Here is a 25,625-nt window from a genome sequence, read left to right on the forward strand (position 1 = left end):
AAAATTGCTAGTTATGCCCTTAATATGTTTTACAAACTTCTGCCTCCCAAAGTAGAGACCAAAAAAAATTCAGGAGACCCAAAGGAATGTGAGAGAAATAAGAACAAATATAAGTAGAGAATACGCAAGAGGAACATTTTAGAAAAAAGGAAAAGGAGATAAAGTCCATGACAAAAAGGTAGTGATTTGTACACATAAAGCTCCCTTTTCCATCCTTCCAGGAGACCTTTTGAAAAGCTCAGTCCAACCCAAAGCTACACTTAAGCCCCCTTAACTTTACCAGATAACCTCACTTTAGACCTATGGCTCTCACTCACAGATGACTCTCTCCCCGAGAGGACATCTGGCAATGTCTTGGAGACAATGGGGCTGGGGGAAGGGACGGCATGCTGCTGGCATCTGAAGGAGGTTAGGGTCTGCTAAACATCTGCAACACACAGAACCACCCCTCACAGGAAAGAGATACTCAGGACACAAGCCGGTGATTAAGAAGCCTGGACTTGAAGGTCTCTAAAATAATCTGAGAACCAAAAACAAGAGTTACTCAACTCACTCCCAAATCGAGACCCCACTCCACCTGTACTCAGAGACTAGCCCTTCCTTCTGCTGAGTGCATGCACTATTCACAGACACGCCTTTCACGCTAAGGCCCGCATCCCTCTGTTTCTGCAAGGACACAACACCGGGCCTGCAACAATACCCCTCCCTGACAAACATCTCTCCCACTCTACTGAATCCTAAAGAGTACGCACTCCAGTAGCTTCCATCAAACATCACAGTCACCACGAATAAAACACCCCTCCCTCAGCCCACCTCCTACTGCCCTGGAGGACGAAGCTCCCTCAAAAGCGGCCAGGATCCCGTCGCTGCTAACTCACCTTCCTGCCCGCACTGAGCTCACTCCCACCTGACCATCGCTGCTCTGTAGAGATTTAGTTCAGTTCAGTTGCTCAGTCATGTCCGACTCTTTGTGACCCCATGAATCACAGCACGCCAGGCCTCCTTATCCATCACAAACTCCCAGAGTTTCCTCAAACTCATGCCCATCGAGTCGGTGATGCCATCCAACCACCTCATCCTCTGTCGCCCCCTTCTCCTCCTGCCCCCAATCCCTCCTAGCATCAGGGATTTTTCCAATGAGTCAACTCTTCCCATGAAGTGGCCAAAGTACTGGAGTTTCAGCTTCAGCATCAGTCCTTCCAACGAACACCCAGGACTGATCTCCTTTAGGATGGACTGGTTGAATCTCCTTGCAGTCCAAGGAACTCTCAAGAGTCTTCTCCAACACCACAGTTCAAAAGCATCAATTTTTCAGCGCTCAGCTTTCTTCACAGTCCATCTCTCACATCCATACATGACCACTGGAAAAACCATAGCCTTGACCAGATGGACCTTTGTTGGCAAAGTAATGTCTCTGCTTTTTAATATGCTATCTAGGTTGGTCATAACTTTCCTTCCAAGGAGTAAGTGTCTTTTAATTTCATGACTGCAGTCACCATCCACAGTGATTTTGGAGCCCCCCAAAAATGAAGTCTGACGCTGTTTCCACTGTCTCCCCATCTATTTCCCATGAGGTGATGGGACCAGATGCCATGATCTTAGTTTTCTGAATGATGAGCTTTAAGCCAACTTTTTCACTCTCCTCTTTCACTTTCATCAAGAGACTTTTTAGTTCCTCTTCACTCTCTGCCATAAGGGTGGTATCATCTGCATATCTGAGGTTATTAATATTTCTCCCGGCAATCTTGATTCCAGCTTGTGCTTCTTCCAGCCCAGCATTTCTCATGATGTACTCTGCATATAAGTTAAATAAGCAGGGTGACAGTATACAGCCTTGACGTACTCCTTTTCCTATTTGGACCCAGTCTGTTGTTCCATGTCCAGTTCTAACTGTTGCTTCCTGACCTGCATACAGGTTTCTCAAGAGGCAGGTCAGGTGGTCTGGTATTCCCATCTCTTTCAGAATTTTCCACAGTTTATTGTGATCCACACAGTAGCAGGCTTTCGCATAGTCAATAAAGCAGAAATAGATGTTTTTCTGGAACTCTCTTATTAGATACTTAGTAAATACTAACTGCAAGAATACATTTAAGATGTAGTAAGAACACAAAGTTTTAAGGTACAATTATCTGCATCTGAGAGCAGGAATGAGGCAATATGAGAGCGTACAACCCAAACACCTGATAATCTCAGGCCATAAAGAGATTAATCACTGATGGACAGAAAGAAGAAATGAATATTTTAGCTACCAAAACAAATATTTTCATGTCACATCTTAACTAATTTTATACACTGTATAAAATAAAAATATCTGTTCAAGCTAATGGCTATTTCTGATTTGTTTTTTTTTTTTAGTACACTTTTTAGCTCAGTGGTAAAGAATCTGCCTGCAATGCAGGAGACACAGATGTGGGTTTGATCCCTGAGTCGGGAAGGAAGAGGAGGAAACAGCAATCCACTCCAGTATTCTTGCCTGGAGAAGTCCACGCACAGAGGAACCCGGAGGGCCAAGTCCATGGGGTCATAAAGAGTCGGCCGTGACTGAGCATGCACACTTTGTATGTTTCATGAGCCAAAGTTATTTACCAACTACACAAGGCACCGTAATAGAACACTTTCAGCTCTTCTTTACGGTTTTGTGTGTTGTTTTTTTTTAATCTGTGAAGTTAATTATTACACAGGAAAACTAGAAACAATGAAATTATCTGGCAAAAAATATCCATAGTGCCAGGAGCTGAAAAAGAGGTCAATGGAAACACTTCAGACATTATCACAATATACCCTTGACCAAAGGCAGGCAGAAATAACTAGGAAGGTAAAGTAGACGAAACAGAGAAAGTACAGTTGACTGCCTGCCTGGTGTCCTCAGCTCCTAAGCGCAACGTCAGCAGTCCTTGATGTCTCACGTTTCCAAACAACTGTACGTGATAAGCAGGTTCCTAATCGGTTAAGAGGCTTCAACATCCGAGGTGGAAACTGAGAAACTCAGATGACAGACATATTCATTCAGGAATAAGAAATGCAGTTTCTAAAACTTAGGCCACAACATAATTCATCATGGAAAACAACCACCTGCACATTTTAATAAGGATGAAAGAGATTAAAGATGCTGCGGCACACTTTTACCCAGAGACACCTACAGCTACGGCATGAAGTCTGAAACTAGTTCTTAAATACTAATATTTAAATACTCTCATTGTTTACTAAGCATCTCAAGAGAATTCGTTAATAATTTTTTGGAGAAAATACTCTTTACAGTTTATCAGATGTAGTTTTTGAAAGTCTCTTCAGTTCTCATTTAACTATTAGCACCGGCCAGCTTCAAATGGCAACTCTTAGGAAAGTCACTAGTCCCCCAGCCAGTGCTCCAAAAAAGAGAAAAGACAAAGAGGGAAACTAAGAATATTTTAAAACATCAATTTATATACATGAAACTATTGGGGAAAAACTGGTATATTATCAAAGTTTTCAGCTAGCTAAAAATAGACATAACTAGACAGAGACAACTATTAATAAGTAAATGAAAAGTAGAAACAAATGAGTCAATTCCTAGGCAGGTTGATAAGAAGTCTGTGGTCCCTGAGGAGGAGAAAGGGGTCCAGGGCTCTATAAGTGGAAATAGGGGTCTGGAATTCTTGAGGAGGAAGAAAGGACAAACATCTTTTTTTCCCTCTACATTCCTTAGTCTTAGTCACATAAAACATTTTTTTTCTTTAAGCCCAGAACTGATGATTAAGCAACAAACAGCTCAGTTTAAACTCTGTACCAAGGATTATAGAACAGCAATGTATCCTGCGTGAGGACAGTTTCTCCTTCCTGAAATCCTTCTGGCTAATCCTGTTACCTTAAAATGTAAATTGTGGGAGTGGGCCTAGTAAGATCTTTACAACCTTGGCCATTCTTTTGATATATTGTAATAACCAACTAAAAACGTATATAACTTCCTTGCTAACACCAGTGAGGGGGGCATGCTCCATCCCCCTTCCGATGTCTATGTCAGAACCTTTCTCTGTCCCTTTTTATACTTTAATAAAACTCTGCTACACAAAAGCCCTTGAGTAATCAAGCCTGGTCCCTGGTCTCGAAGTTAAATCTTCTTCGGAGATCATGAATCCAACACCGTTCACTGTAAGCTATCACCTTGGGGGCTCGTCCGGGATCTTCAGGCCAAGGTAATAACACTCAGAGCTGTCTCTCTGCTTTCTCACTACACATATGTTCTGCTTTACTAACTCTACTGTGTGCTCGTGTGAATGAATGATGTGTCCTGCGTGAAGCAAGCGTTGAGCTCTGCTCTGCGGTTTCATGATGCCTCAAAATGACTGAAGGCAGCCCCAAAATGGGGAACCTTTTAAGGGGTTTATACTGACCTGCCACTGTCAAGAGACAGCCAACGTCCCTGCGAGGCGAGCAGCCAGAAAAGGGTGAAGCACGTGGACGGAACTTTCCCTTCTCGGGTCACCTTGTTCTGGTCTCTCTGACCACTTCATAACTGCGTGGGGAATCAGAACTACTAACATAGTCTGCTGGGTCACGGACTTTCAAGGGATTTGTAATCCATGCTGCTATTATGTACTTTTACTTAGACCCCAAGTATGGAAGCGCCTAACCTTGCTAGGAGCCGAAAGTTCCAAGAGCATGTTTGGGAGCACGGCGGAGCTCTAGCTCCAGGAGGGTCTCTCAGGCTAGAGGGCACGCTCTTGGCTGCAGGCCTCAGGGCCGGCAACCTGAAGGTAAGTCTTTGTCACGGTTGTTTCTCCTATCCATGTGGACTGAAGCACTGCTGGTGACCGTGAGGCTTTTGAGGACACAGATCGGGAACTGCAAGATGTGGTTAGATCGGGATCACAGTGGGCTCCTTTGGGTGGTGTCAGCTCTTAGCAGAACAGAGAAGACTCTTGGATGGCTTTTGTCTCAGCTCCCTAGGTGCTCCTTCTGTGGACTCTGTGGACGTGAACTGGAAGGACTGGCCCTAGTAGCTTGAGGACAAACACCGCCTTGTCCTCGCTCGCTGACCCTTTCGCTGTCACATATGCTGGCGTGCTGACGCTCAGAAGGGACATTGTGGTTGCTGTTCGCCCCTTTATGACTCACCGCTTCTAGTCCGGTCAGCACTGTACTCAGGAGTGTGCACAGGCACACGTGAGAGGCTTCCCCTGGCAGTACTAGCTTGGGAAACATTCCCTGACGCTACTCTGGCAAGTCAAACAAATGTCTCAGCTGTAAGGAACTGGAAACCAGTCTGGGATGCTTGAGGCCGACTCCTGGGGCACCACCACCCCACCTTGGTGATAGAACCGGGAGGGACAAGTAAGATGCCTGCATCGGTAAGGGACAGACTAATTCCGACCAGGGAAGGAAAGCTTTGGTGGAGAGTCTGTCTACACTCCCATCTAGAGCAGGGAAGGATGCTTTTGGTGGAAAGAAGCCGTGGCTGTGGATGCCGCTTTTTTCTCTCTTACAGATGGGAGCTAACAGTTGCAGAACCACTCCTTTACAATGTATTTTTTAAAAAACTGGGACAAGTTTGATACCCAGAGTTTAAAATAACATGCCTGATCTTCTTCTGTGATACTGAATGGCCATAGTATCCTTTAGAAGATGGGGAAATGCTGGCCTGTTAAAAGGTCTCTTAATTACAATACTGTTTTACAACTAGACTGGTTCCGTAGAAAACAAGAGAAATGGGTAGACGTGTGATATGTGTTGCTCTTTTCTCTCTGCAAGATATGCCAGACTTATGTCCTAAGGGTACAGATTTGGGTATGAAGCCTTCAGCTCCCTCCTGTCCTCTTTACTTTGCCCCTGTATCTGGGGCTCCCAACTGAACAGGCTGAGAATCAGGTCACCCTTCCAGGAGGAGTTGCCTCAGTCTACATAGAAATTCAAACAGTTCCAATGCACTCAAGACTATTTAGAGGGTATGTCTTAGGATAGACGTTGACTTCTGACTTGACAGCTCGAGTTCTGGGGGAAGCTACTGCTTCTGGAGATAAATGGCTTAAACATGAGACAAGGGGAAAAAGGGAACATGAAATAGCCCTCCTCCCTACTGGGAGTCAAGCACTTCCCATAACTGTGCCAGAATGAGGCTAAAACATGGTTGAAGGAAGGTAGGATCAGAGTCTTTGCAAGAGGTAATCTTCAAGGACTCAAGCGAACACCACCAAGACTCTAAACTATGCTAACCTGGCTGACATAGAACAGGGAGAGAAGGAAACTCCCAGTAAATTCCTAGACTACGGGAGGCTCTCTACAAGTTTACTGACATTGATCCTGAAAGTGCAGAGAGAGGAAAGATCTTAGAAGATTTATCACTCATTCATTCAGCTCCAGATATCCGCCATAAGTTACAAAAACAGGCATTTGGACCAAATCAGTCTTTAAAAATTTTAAACTGTTGCAGCTGGCTCAGATGGTATATTATGGCAGAGAATATGAGGAAAATATGAGGTAAAAAAAAAGACCAGGAAAAGGCTGAAGCCCCAGCATGACTGTTAGACCTGCTCTGAAACAGCTTGAGAAGAATGCCCAGAGGGACCCAGGTGAAAAGGGATGGGCTTGCTATTACTGTGGAAAGAAGGGGCACCTCCAGCAGGATTGCCCTCAGGCCTCTAAGCTGCCCCGGCTCCATGTCCAGTCTGCAAGGGACCACACTGGAAGAGAGACTGCCCCAGAGGCATAGGTTTCAGGGGTCGGACTCTCAAGACAATCAGGACTGAAGGTGCCCTGGGGTCCCCACACAAGTTCCTGTCCTAATTACACCTGAGGAGCCCAGGGTATTAATAACTGTGGGGGCCAATCCGTCTATCTCTTTTGGACAGTGGGGCAACTTCTGCTCACCAAAGCCCCTGGTCCACTTTCCTCCCAATCCACTGCCATAATGGGGCTGCCTGGACGAGCCAAACGCTATTATTTCAGTCGTCCTTTAGGCTGCAACTGGGACTCTGTGCTGTTTTCTCACATGTTTCTGATCGCACCAGAGCTTCCCCCACCCCTTCTGGGGAGGGATATACTGAACAAGGTCCAGGTCTCTGTTTTCATGAATATGGAACCTGCTCTTATAACTGAAGAAAATGTAAATCCTCAAATGTCGGCTGATGGAAAAACTATGGGTCAAGCACAAAATGCTGTTCCTGTCGTTATCAAACTCAAAGACCCTCACCTATTTCCACATCAAAAGCAGTATCCATTAAAACCTGAGGTTAAGGAAGGGTTAAAACCCATCACTGAAAATTTAAAGGAATAAGGACTATTAATTCCCTGTAACAGTTCATGCAGCACTCCTATTTTTGGTGTAAAAAAAAAGTCAAATGATAAATGGAAACCTGTTCAAGCTACACAACAGTAAGTGCCTAATCCTGATACTTCATTGTCTGAAATTTCTGACTGAATCAAATATTTTTCAGTCATTGATTTGAAGTTTGCTTTTTAGAGTTGAATCTATACTAAACCATCCTCTACCTATGACTTAAAGATGACTGAGAGGATTCTTGGGCATTATAGGCTATTGCCTCATTTGGATTCTGGGGAACTTGCCTGGCCTTTATATAAACTTCTAACTGAGATTCAGTAGGCCCAAATCAACAAGCTGGTTTGGTCCCCAGATACTCAAAGGGCTTTTAAGGCTCTTCAACCTGCTCTCTTGCAGGCTCCTGCTTTGAGCTTGCCCACAGAATCAGAGTTTAGTTTTGTTTGTTACTGAAAAAAGGCTATGGCCACACTGCTTAAAGGTAGTTGCTATTACTGTCTCGCTAATGCCTAAAGCTCATAAGTTTACTAATGGGCGAAATCTTAACATACTGACTTCTCATGATGTAAGTGGGATCTTAAACTCTAAAGAGAGCAACAATGGCTCCATCTTTAAAGCTGCTGTAACTCAAGGAGTGTTGAAAGCTCTAGGAATAGAGTATCATTCACAGTATTCCTGGAGACCCCAATCTTCAGGAAAGGTTGAAAAGACTAATGACATTATTGAGAGGCACCTTGGTAAGCTAACTCAGGAAACACAAGACAGTTGGTTTAGTTTTACCTTTAATAATGAGGGTATGAACTGCCCCGCCAAAATGCGATTACCTCAATGACAGACTAGTTTTGCACACAGATATTGTCATAGATCCTAAAGCCTTATAACTATATGACTCAACTTTCAGCTTTTTCAACAGACATTACCAGGAGGTTAACTCCTGACCCAGACTTTGAGTCAAACAAGCCAGTGTTTGAGCCAAGAATGGACATGGGTCTGCGAAGCTATGTGGGCTTGCTTCTGCTGACTCCAAAAGTCCTGAGTCTGTCATTTGACCCTCAAGACAACGCCTTCCTGTCCTGGGCTCATTCCTACACCACATTCCATAATTCTGGAATCATAATTGCTGGGTCTGTGAAGCACTCCCCCTTCTCATCAATTAAAGACTTCCCATGGTGGGTTTCTCCACTTCAAGGAAAAGACTTTCTTCAACTCTGTGATGACATCCTAAGATGGACTGGTGTAACACATTGTACCTTAACTATGGACATAATCTAACTTTTAATTTTGATTAGGTTTTAACTTGGTTTAATGACTATTTTGCCTTGCATCTGTAGCTGTAAAATGGGGTTTGCTTCTAACCATCTGAAAGCTTTTAAGTTACAAATGGTTGTCCAGGCTCCTATGAGTGCCCAACTATTACTTGAGGCCCCCGGATCAGAGACCCTCCATATGAGGGTTAGCAGAATATGTTGCTTCAACAATTTAGGGACTACGTTCCTCAACAGCAGGAAGCAGTTATGCAACAAAACAATGGCCCTTTCCCTTGGCAACATAATTCTCTTAAAAGAAAAGGAGGGAATGAAAGAGTCAATTCCTAGGCAGGCTGATAAGAAGTCCGGGGTCCCCGAGGAGGAGAAAGGAGTCTAGGGGTCTCAAAGTGGAAATAGGGGTCTGGAATTCTCAAGGAGGAGGAAAGGACAAAGATCTTTTTTTTTGTCTACATTCCTTAGTCACATAAAATGTTTTTTTCTTTAAGCCCAGAACTGATGATTAAGCAACAAACAACTCAGTTTAAACTCTGTACCAAGGATTATAAAACAGCAATGTATCCTGCTTGAGGACAGTCTCTCCTTCCTGGAAACCTTCTGGCTAATCCTGTTATCTTACAATGTAAGCTATAGGAGTGGGTCTAGTAAGATCTTTACAACCTTGAAACATTCTTTTTATTGTAATAACCAATTAAAAAAGTATATAACTTCCTTGCTAACACTAGCCAGGGGGGCACTCACCATCCCCCTTCTGATGTCTGTGTCAGAAGCCTTCTCTCTCCCTTTTTATACTTTAATAAAACTCTGCTATACAAAAGCTCTTGAGTGATCAAGCCTGGGTCCTGGTCCCAAAGTTAAATCTTCCTTGGAGATCACAAATCCAACACCATTCACCGTAAGCTACCACAAAGGCCATACAATTGCTGAATGAATCCCTCGATAATGAAAACGTTTTTTAAAAAGAGAGGAAAAACCTTAACATGAAATTTTTCCCTTCTAATTATTGGTGCCACGTTTAGATTTTTGTTGTTGTTTAGTCACTAAGTCATGTCTGACTCTTTGCAACTCCATGAACTGCAGTACTGGCTACCCTGTCCTTCACTATCTCCCAGAGTTTGCTCAAACTCATGTCCATTGAGGTCAGTGAAAATGTCTAACCATCTCATCCTCTGTCACCCCCTTCTTTTGCCTTCAATCTTTTCCAGTATCAGGGTCTTTTCCAATGAGTTGACTCTTCACATCAACTGGCCAAAGTACTGGGCATTCAGTATCAGCATCAGTCCTTCCAATGAATATTCAGGGTTGATTTTCTTTAGGATGGACTAGTTTGATCTCCTTGCTGTCCAAGGAACTCCCAAAGAGTCTTCTCCAACACCACAATTTGAAACTATCACTTATTTAGTGCTCAGATTTCTTCATGGTCCAACTCTCACATTTGCACATGACTACTGGAAAAACGATAGCTTTGACTATAGACCTTTGTCAACAGTGACAGTTCTGCTTTTTAATATGCTGTCTAGGTTTGTCCTTCCAAGGAGCAAGCGTCTTAAGTTTATGGCTGCAGTCACCATCCAAATTGATTTTGGAGTCCGAGAAAATAAAATCTGTCACTATATTCACTTTTTCCCCATCTATTTGCCAAGAAGTGATGGGCCTAGATGACATGATCTTAGCTTTTTGAATGTTGAGTTTTAAGCCATTCTGTTCACTTTCTTCTTTCACCCTCATAAGAGGCTCTTTAGTTCCTCTTCACGTTCTGCCATTAGAGTGGTATCATCTGCATTATCTGAGGTTGTTGATATTTCTGGCAATCTTTATTCCAGCTTGTGGTTCACCCAGCCCAGCATTTCACATGATGTATTCTGCATAGAAGTTAAATAAGCAGGGTGACAATATACGTACGGCCTTGTCATATTCCTTTCCCAATTCTGAACCAGTCCGTTGTTCCATGTCTGTTCTATTGTTTCTTGTTCTGCATGCAGGATTCTCGGAGACAAGTAGATTTAACAAGCATAAAATAAGCACACTAACTACAGCTATACATTTTCTTCTCTAATGGAGCGTTTAATAGAATAAATGCCATAAGTCTTAAGGGGAAATACTTTTGTTTCTTTACGCAGGTGAATTCCTAAAGTCTTATTTAAACAAATATAATGTAACCTCACAAATTAAAAATAAATAAATGAAACAAAAAACTAGTATCCAAAAAGGGATTGATTACTAAACTAAGCATGGTCCCAAAACAATTACATGATCTAAGGGAAAGCTCATAATTTCATTAAAATACTTTAGAAATTTCCAGATGAAAATATAATTCCACAAAATCTAAACAAACCAAATATTCTAAATTTAAAAATTAAAAAAACTCTCTTGCTCAAACAATAATTATACACTGATTATAGGAAATCCCAGTAAAAGCATAAACAAACACCAGACCTGAGATGGGTTATGTCACCTCTCTGAACCTTGGCTTCCTGCCCATGAAAACTGAGACAACACTATCTACCTCATTGGGTTGCTGGGACATTAAGATATGTAAACCATTTAAGAGAGGATCTGACACACACTGAGTACTCTATGGACACTAGTTACTATCTCTCCACAGCATTCCGCACATACTAAGAGCTCAATTAATACTTGCTAAATGAATGTCTAACCTATAGAAAAGAACTGCAGTTTTCACAGCAATTGGAATCTAACCAAACCTAATGCAAAAAAATTACCAAATAATATTTTGGAACCATGCATTACTGAGATAATTAAAATAATATTTCATTCAAATATTTAAGTACCTACTATGTGTCATATGCTGGGCACCTAGAAACAAACAAGACACACTTCCTATCTCATAAAGCTTACACTAATAAGAAATGTAAAAGTAATCTGCATAACTGAAAAGGAACTCAGAAGCCTTCCAGTCTAATACCATGCATTTTAAATATAAGGAACATGAAGTCTAGAAAAGCTCAGTCTGGCCAAAGACACAAGCTAAGTAGTGAGAAGCCAAGACTAGAACTCGGGTCTGATTGTCTGCAGCCTGCATCGCAATGACTCAGGGTCTTCAATATGACATAGAAATGAAGACCATAATCTGCCACTAACAAAGGTCCTTCCACATTGTCTTAATTAGATAATGCAAATCAAGTCAGACTTCAAGGGAGCTACGAAAGGCACAAAAATAAAACCTATTGTGATCAGTCGGCAAATCGCTGTAAATCAGTGAGAAGTCTATTCCACATTAGCTGTCACATCTTCAGCCTGTGTCCATTTCCATTCTCGCTTATTCCCAGCGACAATAATAAAACACAACACACACTGCACTGCTACACATTTAATTAAATACTTAATTGCCAAGAACATGAAAGGACAAATAATTACCTTAAATGTACCATTTTGATTTTTCATGTAAGAAACCAAAAATATATCCACTGGAAGAAGTGCTGAAGTGATCAGTGCAATGGCCAAAGAAAAAATGGCAGTTATGGTGGAGACAACTTCACTTTCCCGCTGACTCTGATATTTGCGAACATATATCCAGCAGAACGCCAAAATAGCCTGAAACAGACAGAAAGAAATGTTTTGTTACTGCCTTATCTATGCTCTAATACTGATTTTAGAATGTGTTTTAAAGTTCCTGGTGGGAAACTTCATGTCAAGTAAAGATGCTTTCAGATGTACATGGAGAAGTCCCCTACCCCTTATAAACTTAGTCAGGATTTATCATTTATAAGGCCAAGTTCATTAAAGCAGTACATTATCACTGGAGTGCCAAGACATCAAAAAAAAAAACAAGCAAAGGTTGTTGATAACAGTGCTCAGTTACATATTTCCTCACGAACACAGTATGACCATTAATGGTTGACACATTACAGTTATAACTAGCTCTGAATACTTTTCCCTATACATTTTCCCAAGCTAAAGGGGATGTAACTAAAAGCTGTTTCCCATTGTTCATTGCAGCACTATGTACAATAGCCAGAACATGGAAGCAACCTAGATGTCCATCAACTGATGAATAAAGAAATTGTGGTACATATACACAATGGAATATTACTCAGCCAGAAAAAGGAACACCTTTGAGTCAGTTCTAATGAAGTGGATGAACCTAGAACCTATTTATTATACAGAGTGAAGTGAGTCAGAAAAAGAAAGATAAATATCATAGTCTAACACACATACACGGAATCTAGAAAAATGGTACTGAAGAATTTACTTACAGGGCAGCAATGGAGAAAGAGACATAGAGAACAGACTTATGGGCATGAAGAGAGGGAAGGAGAGGGTGAGATATATGGAAAGAGTAACATGTAACATTATCATATGCAAAATAGATGGCCAACGGGAATTTGCTGTATGTCTCAGGAAACTCAAACAGGGACTCTGTATCAACCTAGTGGGGTGGGATGGGGAGGGAGATGGGGGGAGGTTCAAAAGGGACGGGATATATGTGTACCTATGGCTGATTCATGTTGAGATTTGACAGAAAACAGCAAAATTCTGTAAAGAAATTAGTCTTCAATAAAAAAAATTAATTAAAAACAAAAGTTGTTCTATCCTGTTCTTACTACAGAAGCATCACAAAACACCACCCAAACGGAAATTAACTTCTGTTCCTTTGTGACAGTTTAAGAGTTTATCATTCAGCTAAAGATCAACTGTCAACAGTCACCATGCAATCAACATACTATACTGTAATTCACATTTTAAAGGGTATTAAACAAAGAAGAATGAATACTGAAAAATGGATGCATGTGCATTACAAGGAACTTTCCAGGGAAAAAAGTACACTCAGAGGTACAGAGGTTGACATCTGTAATCCATCAGGTCTTTTTAATAGTCGCCAACATCTTGCTAGAAATTAACACAGAGTAAAGAAGTTTACTCTTGCAATTCTAGCATCAGAATTCAAATTCTGGCATCAGAATTCCCTGGAGGGCTGCTACAGCAGTTTCAAATTCAACAGGTCTGGAAAGGGTCCAGAAAACCTGTATTTGTAACAAGTTCCCAGGAAGGCTGATGCTGGTCCAGAGACTACACTTCAAGAATCTCTGCTTTACTCAATCATAGGGGATGGCAGGCAGATCCTAAATGGGTGATTCTCAACCTTGGCTATGTTAGAATCCCCTGGGTAAAAACTCAAAATTCCTTTACGGCCTTCCCCAACTCACTTCCATCAGAGACTGAGGCTTCTCCAGGCATCAGCACAGAGGATGCCAATCTGAGGCAAACTTGAGAACCAAGGTTTTAAGTCAGCTCTATAAAAGCTCTGGGACACAAGCTTTGTTCTCTCCTTTCACGCTGTTCAAAAGATTTAACTTTCAGCGTAGACAAGGTATGGGTTCCCTAGAAAAAGAGATCCAGGCATGGCTTTCTTGACATATGAGAAGCCATCTTTGGCATAAGCTACTTTGTGACCTAAGCCTCGCCACAATGCTTGCCCTTGGACAGATTTCAGTAACTAAAGATCTAGAGGGAATAAAATGATGCAGAAACAAATGACTCTATCAGGCAAGAGAAGTAACTACAGCAGACAGTACCTCAGTTGTCAGCACTCCCAGGTCTGTTTTGAAGACTGTCCTGCAGTGTTCAACTACAAGGTCAACCAGAACCTGAGGGATGACGCTGATCTGTCCTGACCCTCCTTGGATTCTGTCTACCACTCAAGCCCCTTCATGAATATATATGACCCTTAGCTTTTTTTCCTTTTTTTCCTGGCAAAAGACAAGTTTATTTAAAGAAATCCTATACATACTTAACATGTTTTCTGAATCTAAAAGTAACACATTTCTTTTTTTCTCCCCAATTATTTTTATTAGTTGGAGGCTAATTACTTTACAATATTGTAGTGGTTTTTGCCATACATTGGCATGAATCAGTCATGGATTTACATGTGTTCCCCATCCTGAACCCCCCTCCCACCTTCCTCCCCATCTCATCCCTCTGGGTCATCCCAGTGCACCAGCCCTGAGCACTTGTCTCATGCATCCAACCTGGACTGGCGATCTGTTTCACACTTGATAATATTCATGTTTTGATGCTGTTCTCTCAGATCATCCCACCCTCACCTTCTCCCTTAGAGTCCAAAAGTCTGTTCTATACATCTGTGTCTCTTTTTCTGTCTTGCATATAGGGTTATCGTTACCATCTTTCTAAATTCCATATATACGCATTAGTACACTGTATTGGTGTTTTTCTTTCTGGCTTACTTCACTCTGTATAATGGGTTTCAGTTTCATCCACCTCAATAGAACTGATTCAAATGAATTCTTTTTAATTGCTGAGTAATATTCCATGGTGTATATGTACCACAGCTTCCTTATCCATTCGTCTACTGACGGGCGTTTAGGTTGCTTCCGTGTCCTGGCTATTATAAACAGTGCTGTGATGAACATTGGGGTGCACGTGTCTCTTTCAGATCTGGTTTCCTCGGTGTGTATGCCCAGGAGTGGGATTGCTGTGTCATATGGCAGCTTTAAACTTCCCCAACCTTGCCGAGGAGGACTGGGTTAGGAAAGCCCCCCTGTTTTCTCCCTTCTCCTGATCTTTGGCTTGGTTGTGTCTGCTGGCTCAACACTCATCAACAGGCAAACCTAGTTTTTCATGTAACATTATTTCCCTTTTGGGTATCATACTTCAGGAGCCAGAAAACAACTAAGAACACCACTTAACTAGTTACAGTTTCCAAATTCTCCTACCATAATCAAGAGAAAAGAACAGTTCCATCACTGCAGAAAAACCTCCTTTGCCCCTCCGTAATTAACTCCTCTCTCCACTTCCCTGGTGACTCAGTTGGTAAAGAATCTGTCTCCAAAACAGAAGATCTGGGTTCGATCCCTGGGTTGGGAAGATTCCCTGAAGGAGGTCACGGCAACGCACTCCAGTATTCTTGCTTGGAGAACCCCCTTGGACAGAGGAGCCTGGTGGGCTATAGTCCATGGGGTCACAAAGACTGAGTGACTAAGCGCACCACTCACTAGCCCTTGACAACCACTATCTATCATCTGCGCCCACAGCATCTGCTTCTTCTAGAATGTCAGTGTACTTACATAGTATGTCTTTTGAGTCTGGCTTCTTTTACTTAACTTAATGAACTTGAAATCCATCCAAGTTGTTGCATGTAATTTCTTTACATTACTAACGTTTCAGCTGGTGTCAGAACAGCAGGAAAAAATAAAGTGAAAAGAAAAATGTGCACTTCGGAACATGGATGTTGGACAGAAAGAAATAAGAGGAAATGTAGGGAGGGAAGGAGGAAAAAGGGAAGGAAAAAGACATTTATTCAAATTCTTAACAATTTACTAATTTCATTTTGTTTTGGAAAACACTCTTTTATAAAATGTTACTTATATTAATATTTAATGGGCTTGTTTCTAAATTGACAAATATAGCTTTCCCCAAATTATTTTGGAAGTCACTGGGAGATGAGCCTTTCTATCCTTAGCAGCAGCTAAGACAAAACTCTGAATAAACTTTGTTGGACCTGAAGAAGATCTGCACTTACACAAAGTTTGAAGCGGTAGGTATTACTGCAGAGGAAGGAGCTTGCCAATAACAGGCAAACAAGCAGAAAAAGGGCAACCTAGGCAAAACAGTTCAGCCAGAGGTTCCCAAACTTTTAGGGGTTTGGGGAAACTTTACTAAAACAGACCCCAAAGAGCTTTTTGTTTTCAGGTTAAATCTATCAATAGTTACTACATTATAAAATAAACCAACTGTCCTCATCTGTAAGATAAGACTATTTCTTTCATAGCAGGTTATGGGAATTGAATGTAATTCAGCACAGTGCCTAGGCTAGTAATTGCTCAACAAAGAGCAGCAATTATTATTAAATGTCATATGAAATAACATTTTAGAGAATTTCATGAAAGAAACTAATATATAATTCTGCTAACAGTCATAAGGAAAGATTTAGAGCAGTCCCCAACCCCTCCCAAGTGATTCTGACTTAACTGGTTTGGGCATTAGGGCTTTTAAAACTCCCCAAGTGTCTGTAATGAGCAGTCTAGGTGGAGAGTACCTGGGCAGAGGCAGGAGAGAGAATCACGGAATCAAGGAACACATACTGCCTGGAATCTCATCAAACTGCAGATTCTGATTCGCAGGGCTGGCATCCCCTATCTGTATTTCTAACAAGTTCCCAGATGATCCCCTCACTTGGAGCAACAAAAGTAAACTTGCTTTACAGAAACCGAGACTCAATCGTATATAGTAATGGGAAACGCAATTTGAGAGATGGCGTAAGCCAAATTACTGACAATCCTGTGGGGATGGGGACTAGCGTGAAGGGCTCAGATGGGACATAGTAAATAACGACAGTTAAATGAGAGGCTTGGAGGTGCCAAGTCTAACCTTTCCTTATGTGACAGAGGAAAATGAAGTCCATCCTATCTGCCCAAGGTTACAAAGCTGTCAATTTCAGTGTTCTGAATCTTTAACAGGTGATTAGCAGTTCTCAGTGTTAAGTCCCCAGAGCCCCGGCAGTCCCACAACTCTTTCTGGGGATCTGCAAATTGAAAACTGTTCTCACAATACTAGTAAAGTATCATCTACCCTTTCCACATTGATATTTGCACTTGTGGTGCTTAAGTTATGGTGGGGAAAGTGAAAGTTGCTCAGTACTGTCAGACTCTTTGCCACCCCATGGACTATATATAGTCCATGGAATTCTCCAAGCCAGAATACTGGAGTGGGCAGCTGTTCCCTTCTCCAGCCGTTCCCAAACCCAGGTCTCCCACACTGCAGGTGAATTCTTTACCAGCAGAGCCACCAGGGAAGCCCAATGGTGGGGAAACTGCTGGCCAATTAAACACAAATCAAAACAACCAGAACCAAACGGGCCACTAGTGACTATTTTTTTAACCACCACACACTCACAGAAGGAAAGAATGACTAACTTCAACTACAATCGACAAAGCAGTAAATATCACCTTCATTAAACTTCAACCCCTGACTTTTTTTAATATTCCATGGAGGAAAACGTGAATGTGCTCAAATAGTGATGGCTGTCTCCAGGAAAAAGCACCCTGTATTAAGAGCTGAAAGCCAAAGGACGCACTATTTCCAAGAAACAAGTTTCACTTGAAAGCACAAATGACTATGTATCGATGACTGTGAGCTTGGCAATTTCTCAATACTTATTTCTGAGACATTTCTTCTGACAAGATCAGTGGTGATACTGATGGATGTGATATTTGATTTATGTAAAGAAACACATCCATATTTTGAAGATCTGCTTAACTCGGAGGACCAGTTATTTTCTAAATGACCAAATGCATCATGTTATAAAACCACCCATAGGGGAAAGAACAAAAGTTCATTGATAGGGTTTCAAATCCCATTTTTCATACTAAGATGCTTCTACTTACTGAGTTTTGATGTGATATTATATAGAACAATGTCACAGTGACCTAAAAGCTACTCTGCTTCCAACTACATATCACTAAAACCTCATGTACGTCAACCAAAGTAACCTCTCAAAAGCTTAGATCCAGAAGCAGACAAGAGAATCCAGTTCTCTTCTAATAATCCCCAAATTAAAGAGATTTGCAGAAAATTAAACAATGACCCTCATTACTAATTTAGTCCTATTCTAACATCTAATTTCAAACCTTTAATTCTATTTTCATTTTATTTTGTTCCTGTTAATATCACCAAATTAAATGCTTTCCTTCCTCTTCTATCCAAAGTTTGCCTCTATTCCACTTTCTCCCAAAATTGTTCTTTATTCTCTCAAGTCTATTTGATTTATAAAATCATACTTCAGTTTTCAGTAATTATTAGACCTGTTTCAAGAATTCTTATTTTCCCACCTATCTTCAGGCCCTCTTAAAGGCCACATTTTGTTTTATTTGCATCCTCCTACAATTTACAGCATAACTGCTATATCTGAAATGTTTATTCGTTGATAATTGCCAAGTTATTCTCCCTGGACTTTGATACAGGTTATGCGCTCCTTGTTTTCCTCTAAACTGTCAGGAAGAAAGAAATTTACTTTTCCTTCTTAAGTTCTTTTGGCTGGTCTAACGATTAAACTGACATGAGCCAGATCAACAGGAGAAAATCAAATGTTTCATAACATGTATACTGTACATGTTATACATGTATCTCTTGGAGATACCCAAGAGAACTTAACAAAATGGCCAAAGCCCTCACCTTCAATGCCACCTTCAGCCATAGACAGAGGACGCCGGAAGTGACAGCTTGGGACCTGAACTGGGAGGAAGGCACTTCTCATGCAAGTAGAAAGCTAAAGTTTGGTAAACAAACTTTTGTTGGGCCAGGCAGGGACAAGAGGACACAGAGGGACTCTCTGAGCTCTAGGCCCACCACACCTAGCCCATATTCTTTGCAGGTATCTCTGGTGATAAAACTTATTTTGGAGACAGGGCCCTGATCTAAATTCTTCCAGCGGCTAAGGCAGATGTAAAAAGAAATATTTCCTGAGTCTTCCATTTCTTACAAATAACCAGTCTAAGCTAATCCCCATGCCAGAGAGACATTTGGGGGTGCCAAATTTCGTTCCCCTGCAAAGTCAAGTGAATACAATAGTCTGGAAAAGCCCAAGTACAGGCTGTGGAAACCAAAGCCAAACTTCAGGTCTTTCACTTTCTCCAAGCAGAATAAAGCACGTTCCAAGGTAAAGGCATTATTACTTTCTGGGCAGGTGGTAAAGGCTACAAAAGAAGCCTTTTTAAGTTTTCACACACTGCAGGAAGGAGGTAGTTTCTGTTGCACCATCTACAAGAAAAAACATACTATACAGATTGCAGACACGGCAACAGAATCTTGAAAGTAACGTAAAATGGGGCACTTGTTACTTCAACAAATAAACTGGATTTTTGTTGTTGTTTTCCTACTGCCAAGTGGCATTAATACTTTGGGACACTGAAGCAACAACAGGTTGGGCTGAAGACTGCCGGGAAGAGTGAGACAGGGGAGGGGAAGGAAGAGAAATAAACTGAACTCCCAATTAAAAGGGTTTTAACATGGGTTAGGGAAATAAAAGCTAGGCCATCTGGCCCACGTTTTGCTCCATGTTTTGCTGCCAGGATAACCAGGAGTCAGGAGGCTGGGATGCAGGCACCTGAGGTCAGACAGGTGGGCACACAGACCCTGACCCTGGAAGTAACCAGAACCCCACCTCCGCGGCACAGGTGTCTCAGACATCAAAGACCAGGAAGAAAGGCGAAAGCTAGCGTCAGAACGCACGTCACCAAGGCAGTACCGTACAATGGGGTAGAGAAGGCTGCGAACCCCAGAGCCCTAAGTGCGGGGACACAGTGCAGCCGCTCCGAGCGCAGAGCCGGCTCGCGGGCCGAAAACGCTGCGCCCGGGGGACGCGCGCAGGCGGGAGCTGCCTGCCCCCGGGGCCCGTCCTCTGGACGCCCCGCTCCCCCGACCGCAGGGGCCTCCGTCCGGGCCCGGGTCCGCGGCACTGCCTGCGCCCCGGGGACCACCCCGTGGCCTCAGCCAGCGGCCAGCGCGCCCCTCCAGCGGCCCGCCCCAACCCGGCGCCTCCGCGGCGGTCGCCGCAGCCGGAGGGGCGGGACGAGGAAGTCGGGGCCCCGGCGGCCAGCGGCGGGGCCGCCCCCGTCCCCCGGCCGGGCCCCGGGTCACGCCAAGCGCCTCCCCTACCAGGAGGAGGAGGCCGAAGATGCACCAGCCGATCACCAGCTCGGCGGACGCCGCGCCCGCCGCCGCCGCCGCCGCCGCCATCTTCGCTTCCGGCCGGGACAGCCCCGGTTAAGGGGGGACAGAGAAGGGAGGGAGGAACCGGCGCAGGACGCGGCGCTCGCGCACCCTAAAGGTTAAAGGGGCGGAGGGGCGGAGCGCCGGTTGCCTAGGAGACCCGCTGGGCGCAGCCCCTGGCGACAGCGGCCGGGGGCGGGGCGCGGCTGGGCGCCGTGACGTCACGCACGGCTGCCAGCGGGGCGGTGCTGGGTTCTGAAGGGCGTAGTCTCCGGGCGACGTCACGTTACTGGCTGCTGACCGGAAACGCCCAGGCGCCCGTAGGCTAAGCAGCAGGTGTGTCAACAGAGGCAAGTCGCCTCAGTGGCTTCCACTGCCATTTTGAGGGAAGAAGCTCCCTAGTCTCCTTGGCATAAGAGCCCCTCAATTACCAGAAGGCCTCCCCAGGTTGTAGGAATGGCAGACTTTCCCAGCTGCCCAAACAACTTTCTGATTTGCTGGCACCTGGGCCCAGCCTGAGTAGCTGCTGAGGTGGACACTGTCTTATCATGGGATGTTATGGCCTTTGTATGGTGGCTCAGATGGTAAAAAAATCTGTCTGCAATTTGGAGACCTGGGTTCCATCCCTGGGTTGGTAAGATCCCCTGAAGGAGGGCATGGCAACCCACTCCAGTGTTCTAACCCGGACATTGGTCTAATCCAATGGACAGAGAAACCTGGCAGGCTATACAGTCCATGGGGTCGCAAAGAGTCGGGTGACTGAGTGACTAAGCAAACTTAAATCTCTACATGCCTGTGAATTTCCGTGATAACTTTATACCCTAATGATAACTTGACTTTCTGAACATATTATATGAAATCATAGCTTCTAGTGATGTTTGTAAGTGAACGAGATAATCCACATAGACCCAAAGTGAAGCACAGGGAATGGTCCTAAGATGGCCTGCCTAGGGCCACTGGAGTGTGGGTACATTGTTAACCAGTGAAATCAACAAAACGTACTTGTAATTAAACCACAACTTTATGTATGAATCTCGCATCTCTTTACAATGCACTATGTGGTGATGCTATCCCCTACCCAAGATCTGTTTTAGGCTGGAATCCTGCTGAATGGAAGGGGTGCAGCGTCTCCCTTCCTGCACGATATGAAGGAAGAAGAAAACAGAGAAGATAGTTTTACTGTGACATGTAACATCAAAGGTGGCTTCCCACTCTCTGAACTTGCCCATGTTTGAATGTGACTCTCCTGCAGGCCATTCACTTTTCCGGAGACTGCCCTCACGGTTTACTGAAAGTGAATTGTAGAGACATCTCTGCTCTAGGAGGCCACTTGGAAATCTCCCCACCAGCTGCAGGAAACACTACGGTCACTTAAACTTTTGCCTCTCCGTGGTAATCTCTCCTATTACTCTACTAAAGGCCCACTAGCTTGGAGGGGAGATTTAAGACAATGCCAGGCCAGATCTCGTCAAGAAAATTAGAGATACCAAGGGAATATTTCATGCAAAGATGGGCACAATAAAAGACAGAAATAGTATGGGCCTAACAGAAGCAGAAGATATTAATAAGAGGTGGCAACAATGCGCAGAAGAACTATACAAAAACGATCTTCATGACCCGGATAACCACAGTGGTGTGATCACTCACCTAGAGCCAGACATCCTGGAATGTGAAGTCAAGTGGGCCTTAGGAAGCATCATTACGAACAAACGTATTGGGAGTGAGGGAATTCCAGTTGAGCTCTTTCAAATCATAAAAGATGATGCTGTGAAAGTGCTGCACTCAACATGCCAGCAAATTTGGAAAACTCAGCAGTGGCCACAGGACTGGAAAAAGTCAGTTTTCATTCCAATCCCAAAGAAAGACCAAAGAATGTTCAAACTACCACACAATTGCACTCATTTCACATACTAGCAAAATAATGCTCAAAATTCTCCAAGCCAGGCATCAACAGTGTGTGAACCATGAATTTCCAGATGTTCAAGCTGGATTTAGAAAAGGCAGAGGTATCAGAGATCAGATTGGCAACATCCGTTGGATCATCAAAAAAGCAAGAGAATTTCAGAAAAACGTCTACTTCTGCTTTATTGACTATGCCAAAGCCTTTGTTTGGCTGTGTGGCTCATAATAAACTGTGGAAAATTCTGAAAGAGATGGGAATACCAGACCACCTTACCTGCCTCCTGAGAAATCTGTATGCAGGTCAAGAAGCTACAGCTAGAACTGGACATGGAACCACAGACTGTTTCAAATTGGGAAAGGAGTACATCAAGGCTGTATATTGCCACCCTGCTATTTAACTTATATGCAGAGTACATCATGAGAAATGCATTTAGAAATGATTTTTTTAAGGAAGCTTCATACTGTTCTCCACAGTGACTGTCCAATTTACATTCCCACCAATAGTCTAGGAGGGTTCCCTTCTCTCCATACACTCTCCAACATTTAAAATTTGTGAATTTTTTGATGATAGCTATTCTGACTGGTGTGAGGTGATAGCTCATTGTATTTTTGATTTGCTACAATTATTTTTCTAATAATTAGTGATGTTGATCATCTTTTCATGTGTTCATTTCAGCATTATTTAAAATAACCAAGACATACCTAAATGTCCATTGACAGAGAAATGGATAAAGATGTAGTACATATATACAATGGAATATTACTCAGCCATTAAAGACAATGAAACAATGCCAGTTGTAGCAATATGGATGAAACTTGTCATACTGAATGAAGTAAGGCAGAGAAAGAAAAATATCATTCTGGTATTGCTTACATGTGGAATCTTACATGTGACAAATTGAGAGAGTAGCATTGACATATATACACTGTGTGTTCAGTTGTGTCCAACTCTTTTACCATGTATAAAATAGACAGCTGGTGGGAAGCTGCTGTGTAGCACCGGGAGTTCAGCTCAATGCTCTATGGTAACCTAGAGATCTGGAATGGAAGGGTTGGACGTGGGATGGAGTTTCAAGAAGGAGGAGATGTATGATATGTACAGCTGATTCCTAGGCGGTGCTAGTGGTAAAGAACCTGCCTTGCCAATGCAGGAAGCATAAGAGATGAGAGTTCTGTCACTGGGTCAGGAAGATCCCCTGGAGGAGGGCATGGCAACCCACTCCAGTTTTCTTGCCTGGAGAATACCATGGACAGAGGAGCCTGGTGGGCTCTAGTCCATGGGGTCACAAAGAGTTGGACATGACTGAAGCATCTGAGCTCTGAACACTGTAAGTTAATGGTTGCTCAAGAAAGCAGGTTTGCTTAGCAACAAAATCATGCAACAAAAGCATGAGGCATGCCCCAAAACAAACAAACTAACAAACAAAAACAGTGGTAACATGAGACCTACATCTTGCTCAGTGAGTAAATGATCAGTAAGTTAATGATCCTTAGGACATGCTGTCTGCACACATTAAAAAAAGGTAGTTTGTGGACCTACCTTGGCCATGTAGGGGCAAGAAAATTCCCCTGCCCAACTTGGAGGAGGAGTTGATGATGGAAGCATGACATCTACTGAAAAGAGACCAAAATATCCTTCTTCCCTTCCTACTTTTCCTTTGATTGTAACACTGTAGCCCAGTAAGTTTTGGGGGCATGGCACTTCTCACCCGCCTATGTGTAAGCCTCACAAGCATCCTATTGAATCATTTCTTATCTATCAGTTTGCCTCTTACTGAATTCTTTTCTGCACTGAGACATAAAGGACTGTGGTACCAGAGCTCTTTGGAACTCTTGAAACTACATCAAATGGTTTCACCACACAGCCCACATCCCCTCTACACATGACTTGCACCAATAACCTTTGAGAACTCAAGCCATTCCCAGTGTAGCTGCATTGTCTTAGTTCTACTACTGAAACAATCAGCCCTTCTTGGATAGCCTGGAGGGAGTCAGCTTACACTTGAGAGTCTGCTGAAGTTTCCCCACGCCTGAGTTGGGTACCAGTCCGCTTTCAGATGCAAGGACCATACTTCAGATTTTCCAAGTAGGTTCGTTGAGGCCTTCCCTACAAGGCTAGGGACTAGATGGCAACATCTCACACTATCTTTCCACACACACACACACATCATTTCTTGGTGTTAGAGGTGGGAACTCATAGCACCAATTCTCACAGAAGAATTCTCTTCAATTTCTGTTCTCCTACTCCAGTCTATTTGTCAATGTTTTATTTGGCTGAAAGGCCCAAGAATTTAGAATAAATTCTTCTTACATCTCTTTTTAATTCTACACATAAAGGAGAATTTGTGGTTGGGAGGGAATCAAAGAATTGAATATCATAATCTCACCACCACTTTATATGAAATTGGTGAGTTTTTCAATCCTGGAATGAATCTTTTTAAATAGCTGATGTAACTTAAGATTGAATGAAGCTTATTTAATGAACTGGGTTCACTCTTTTGCTGACTCTGAACATCTAGGTATTGGAGTTGTATTGGGCAGTTGTTTGATTTTCAAATTAGAAAAGACTTATGGACTTGTGATGCTGATGAGAGAGTGATTAGGTACAAGGATAGTAGTTGTTTGAATCAGGAAGATTGGAAGAGAAGAAAAAGAGAAGGTGACACATGAGCAGGTAGAAATATGCACATCAACCCTCTCTACATTCATCTACCTGGTGGGGGTGTACTACTGATTCATACGACTAGACCATTAAGGACTGAAAACAGTCTCCTGAGTGATGTTCTTAAATCTAGGGAGCCTTTCACTACATACCAGAGTTCTTTAAAAATAATAATCATCTTTATTGATTATTGAAAATTATAGAAGGAATAGGGCTTCCCAGGTAGCACTAGTGATCAAGAACCTGTCTGCAGATGAAGGAGATGTAAGAGACTCAGGTTTGATGCCGGGGTCGGGAAGACCCCCTGGAGAAGGGCACAGCGACACACTCCAATATTCTTGCTTGGAGAATCCCTTGGACAGAGGAGCCTAGCAGGCTACAGTCCACAGGGTTGCAAAGAGTCGGACACGAGTGAAGTTACTTAGCATGCAGGCACACAGAAGGAATACAGGCTCATTAATAAATTTCCACACATGAAAAACTTAGAAACTGAAAATCTCCTCATAAATGAACACAATCTTCATCACCCTGAGATTCTTGCCTTTTTTTGTGTGCTCACTCTAATGTATTCCATGAGGATGTAAAAGCCCAATAGATAGTCCTTTACTGAGGCTATAGATTGAATATTTGATGTGTGTTCCCAATTCCATATATTAAATTCTAAAGCCCAAGGTGATGGCATTTGGAAGTAGGGCTTGTGAGAGGTGCTCCAGTGATAAGGGCTGAGGCCTCAAGATGGTTAATGCCCGATGCCAGAGAGCTCTTAATCCCCATCTGCTGCATGAAGTTCAGTGAGAACATATTCATGAGTGTCTTCAGACATTGGGTCTGTCAGCTCTTTGAACTTGGACTTTCC

The 25,625-nt window shown here is 42.9% G+C and overlaps 1 protein-coding gene across 1 annotated transcript in view; it reads right to left on the reverse strand.

The window, feature by feature from the left end:
* The window catches only part of LMBRD1 (LMBR1 domain containing 1), a 132,251-nt gene extending 111,858 nt beyond the window's left edge, over nucleotides 1-20,393 (reverse strand). The window contains exons 1-2 of the mRNA XM_065911336.1: nucleotides 20,152-20,393; nucleotides 11,896-12,072 (exon numbers count right to left, since the gene is read on the reverse strand). Coding sequence (XP_065767408.1) covers nucleotides 11,896-12,072; nucleotides 20,152-20,232 — 258 coding nt within the window. The 5' untranslated portion in view covers nucleotides 20,233-20,393. The remainder of the gene's footprint in view (nucleotides 1-11,895; nucleotides 12,073-20,151) is intronic.
* Nucleotides 20,394-25,625: the final 5,232 nt, after the last annotated feature.

The sequence above is a fragment of the Muntiacus reevesi genome, chromosome 19 (assembly GCF_963930625.1).
Source record: "Muntiacus reevesi chromosome 19, mMunRee1.1, whole genome shotgun sequence".
NCBI classification, from domain to species: Eukaryota; Metazoa; Chordata; class Mammalia; order Artiodactyla; family Cervidae; genus Muntiacus; species Muntiacus reevesi.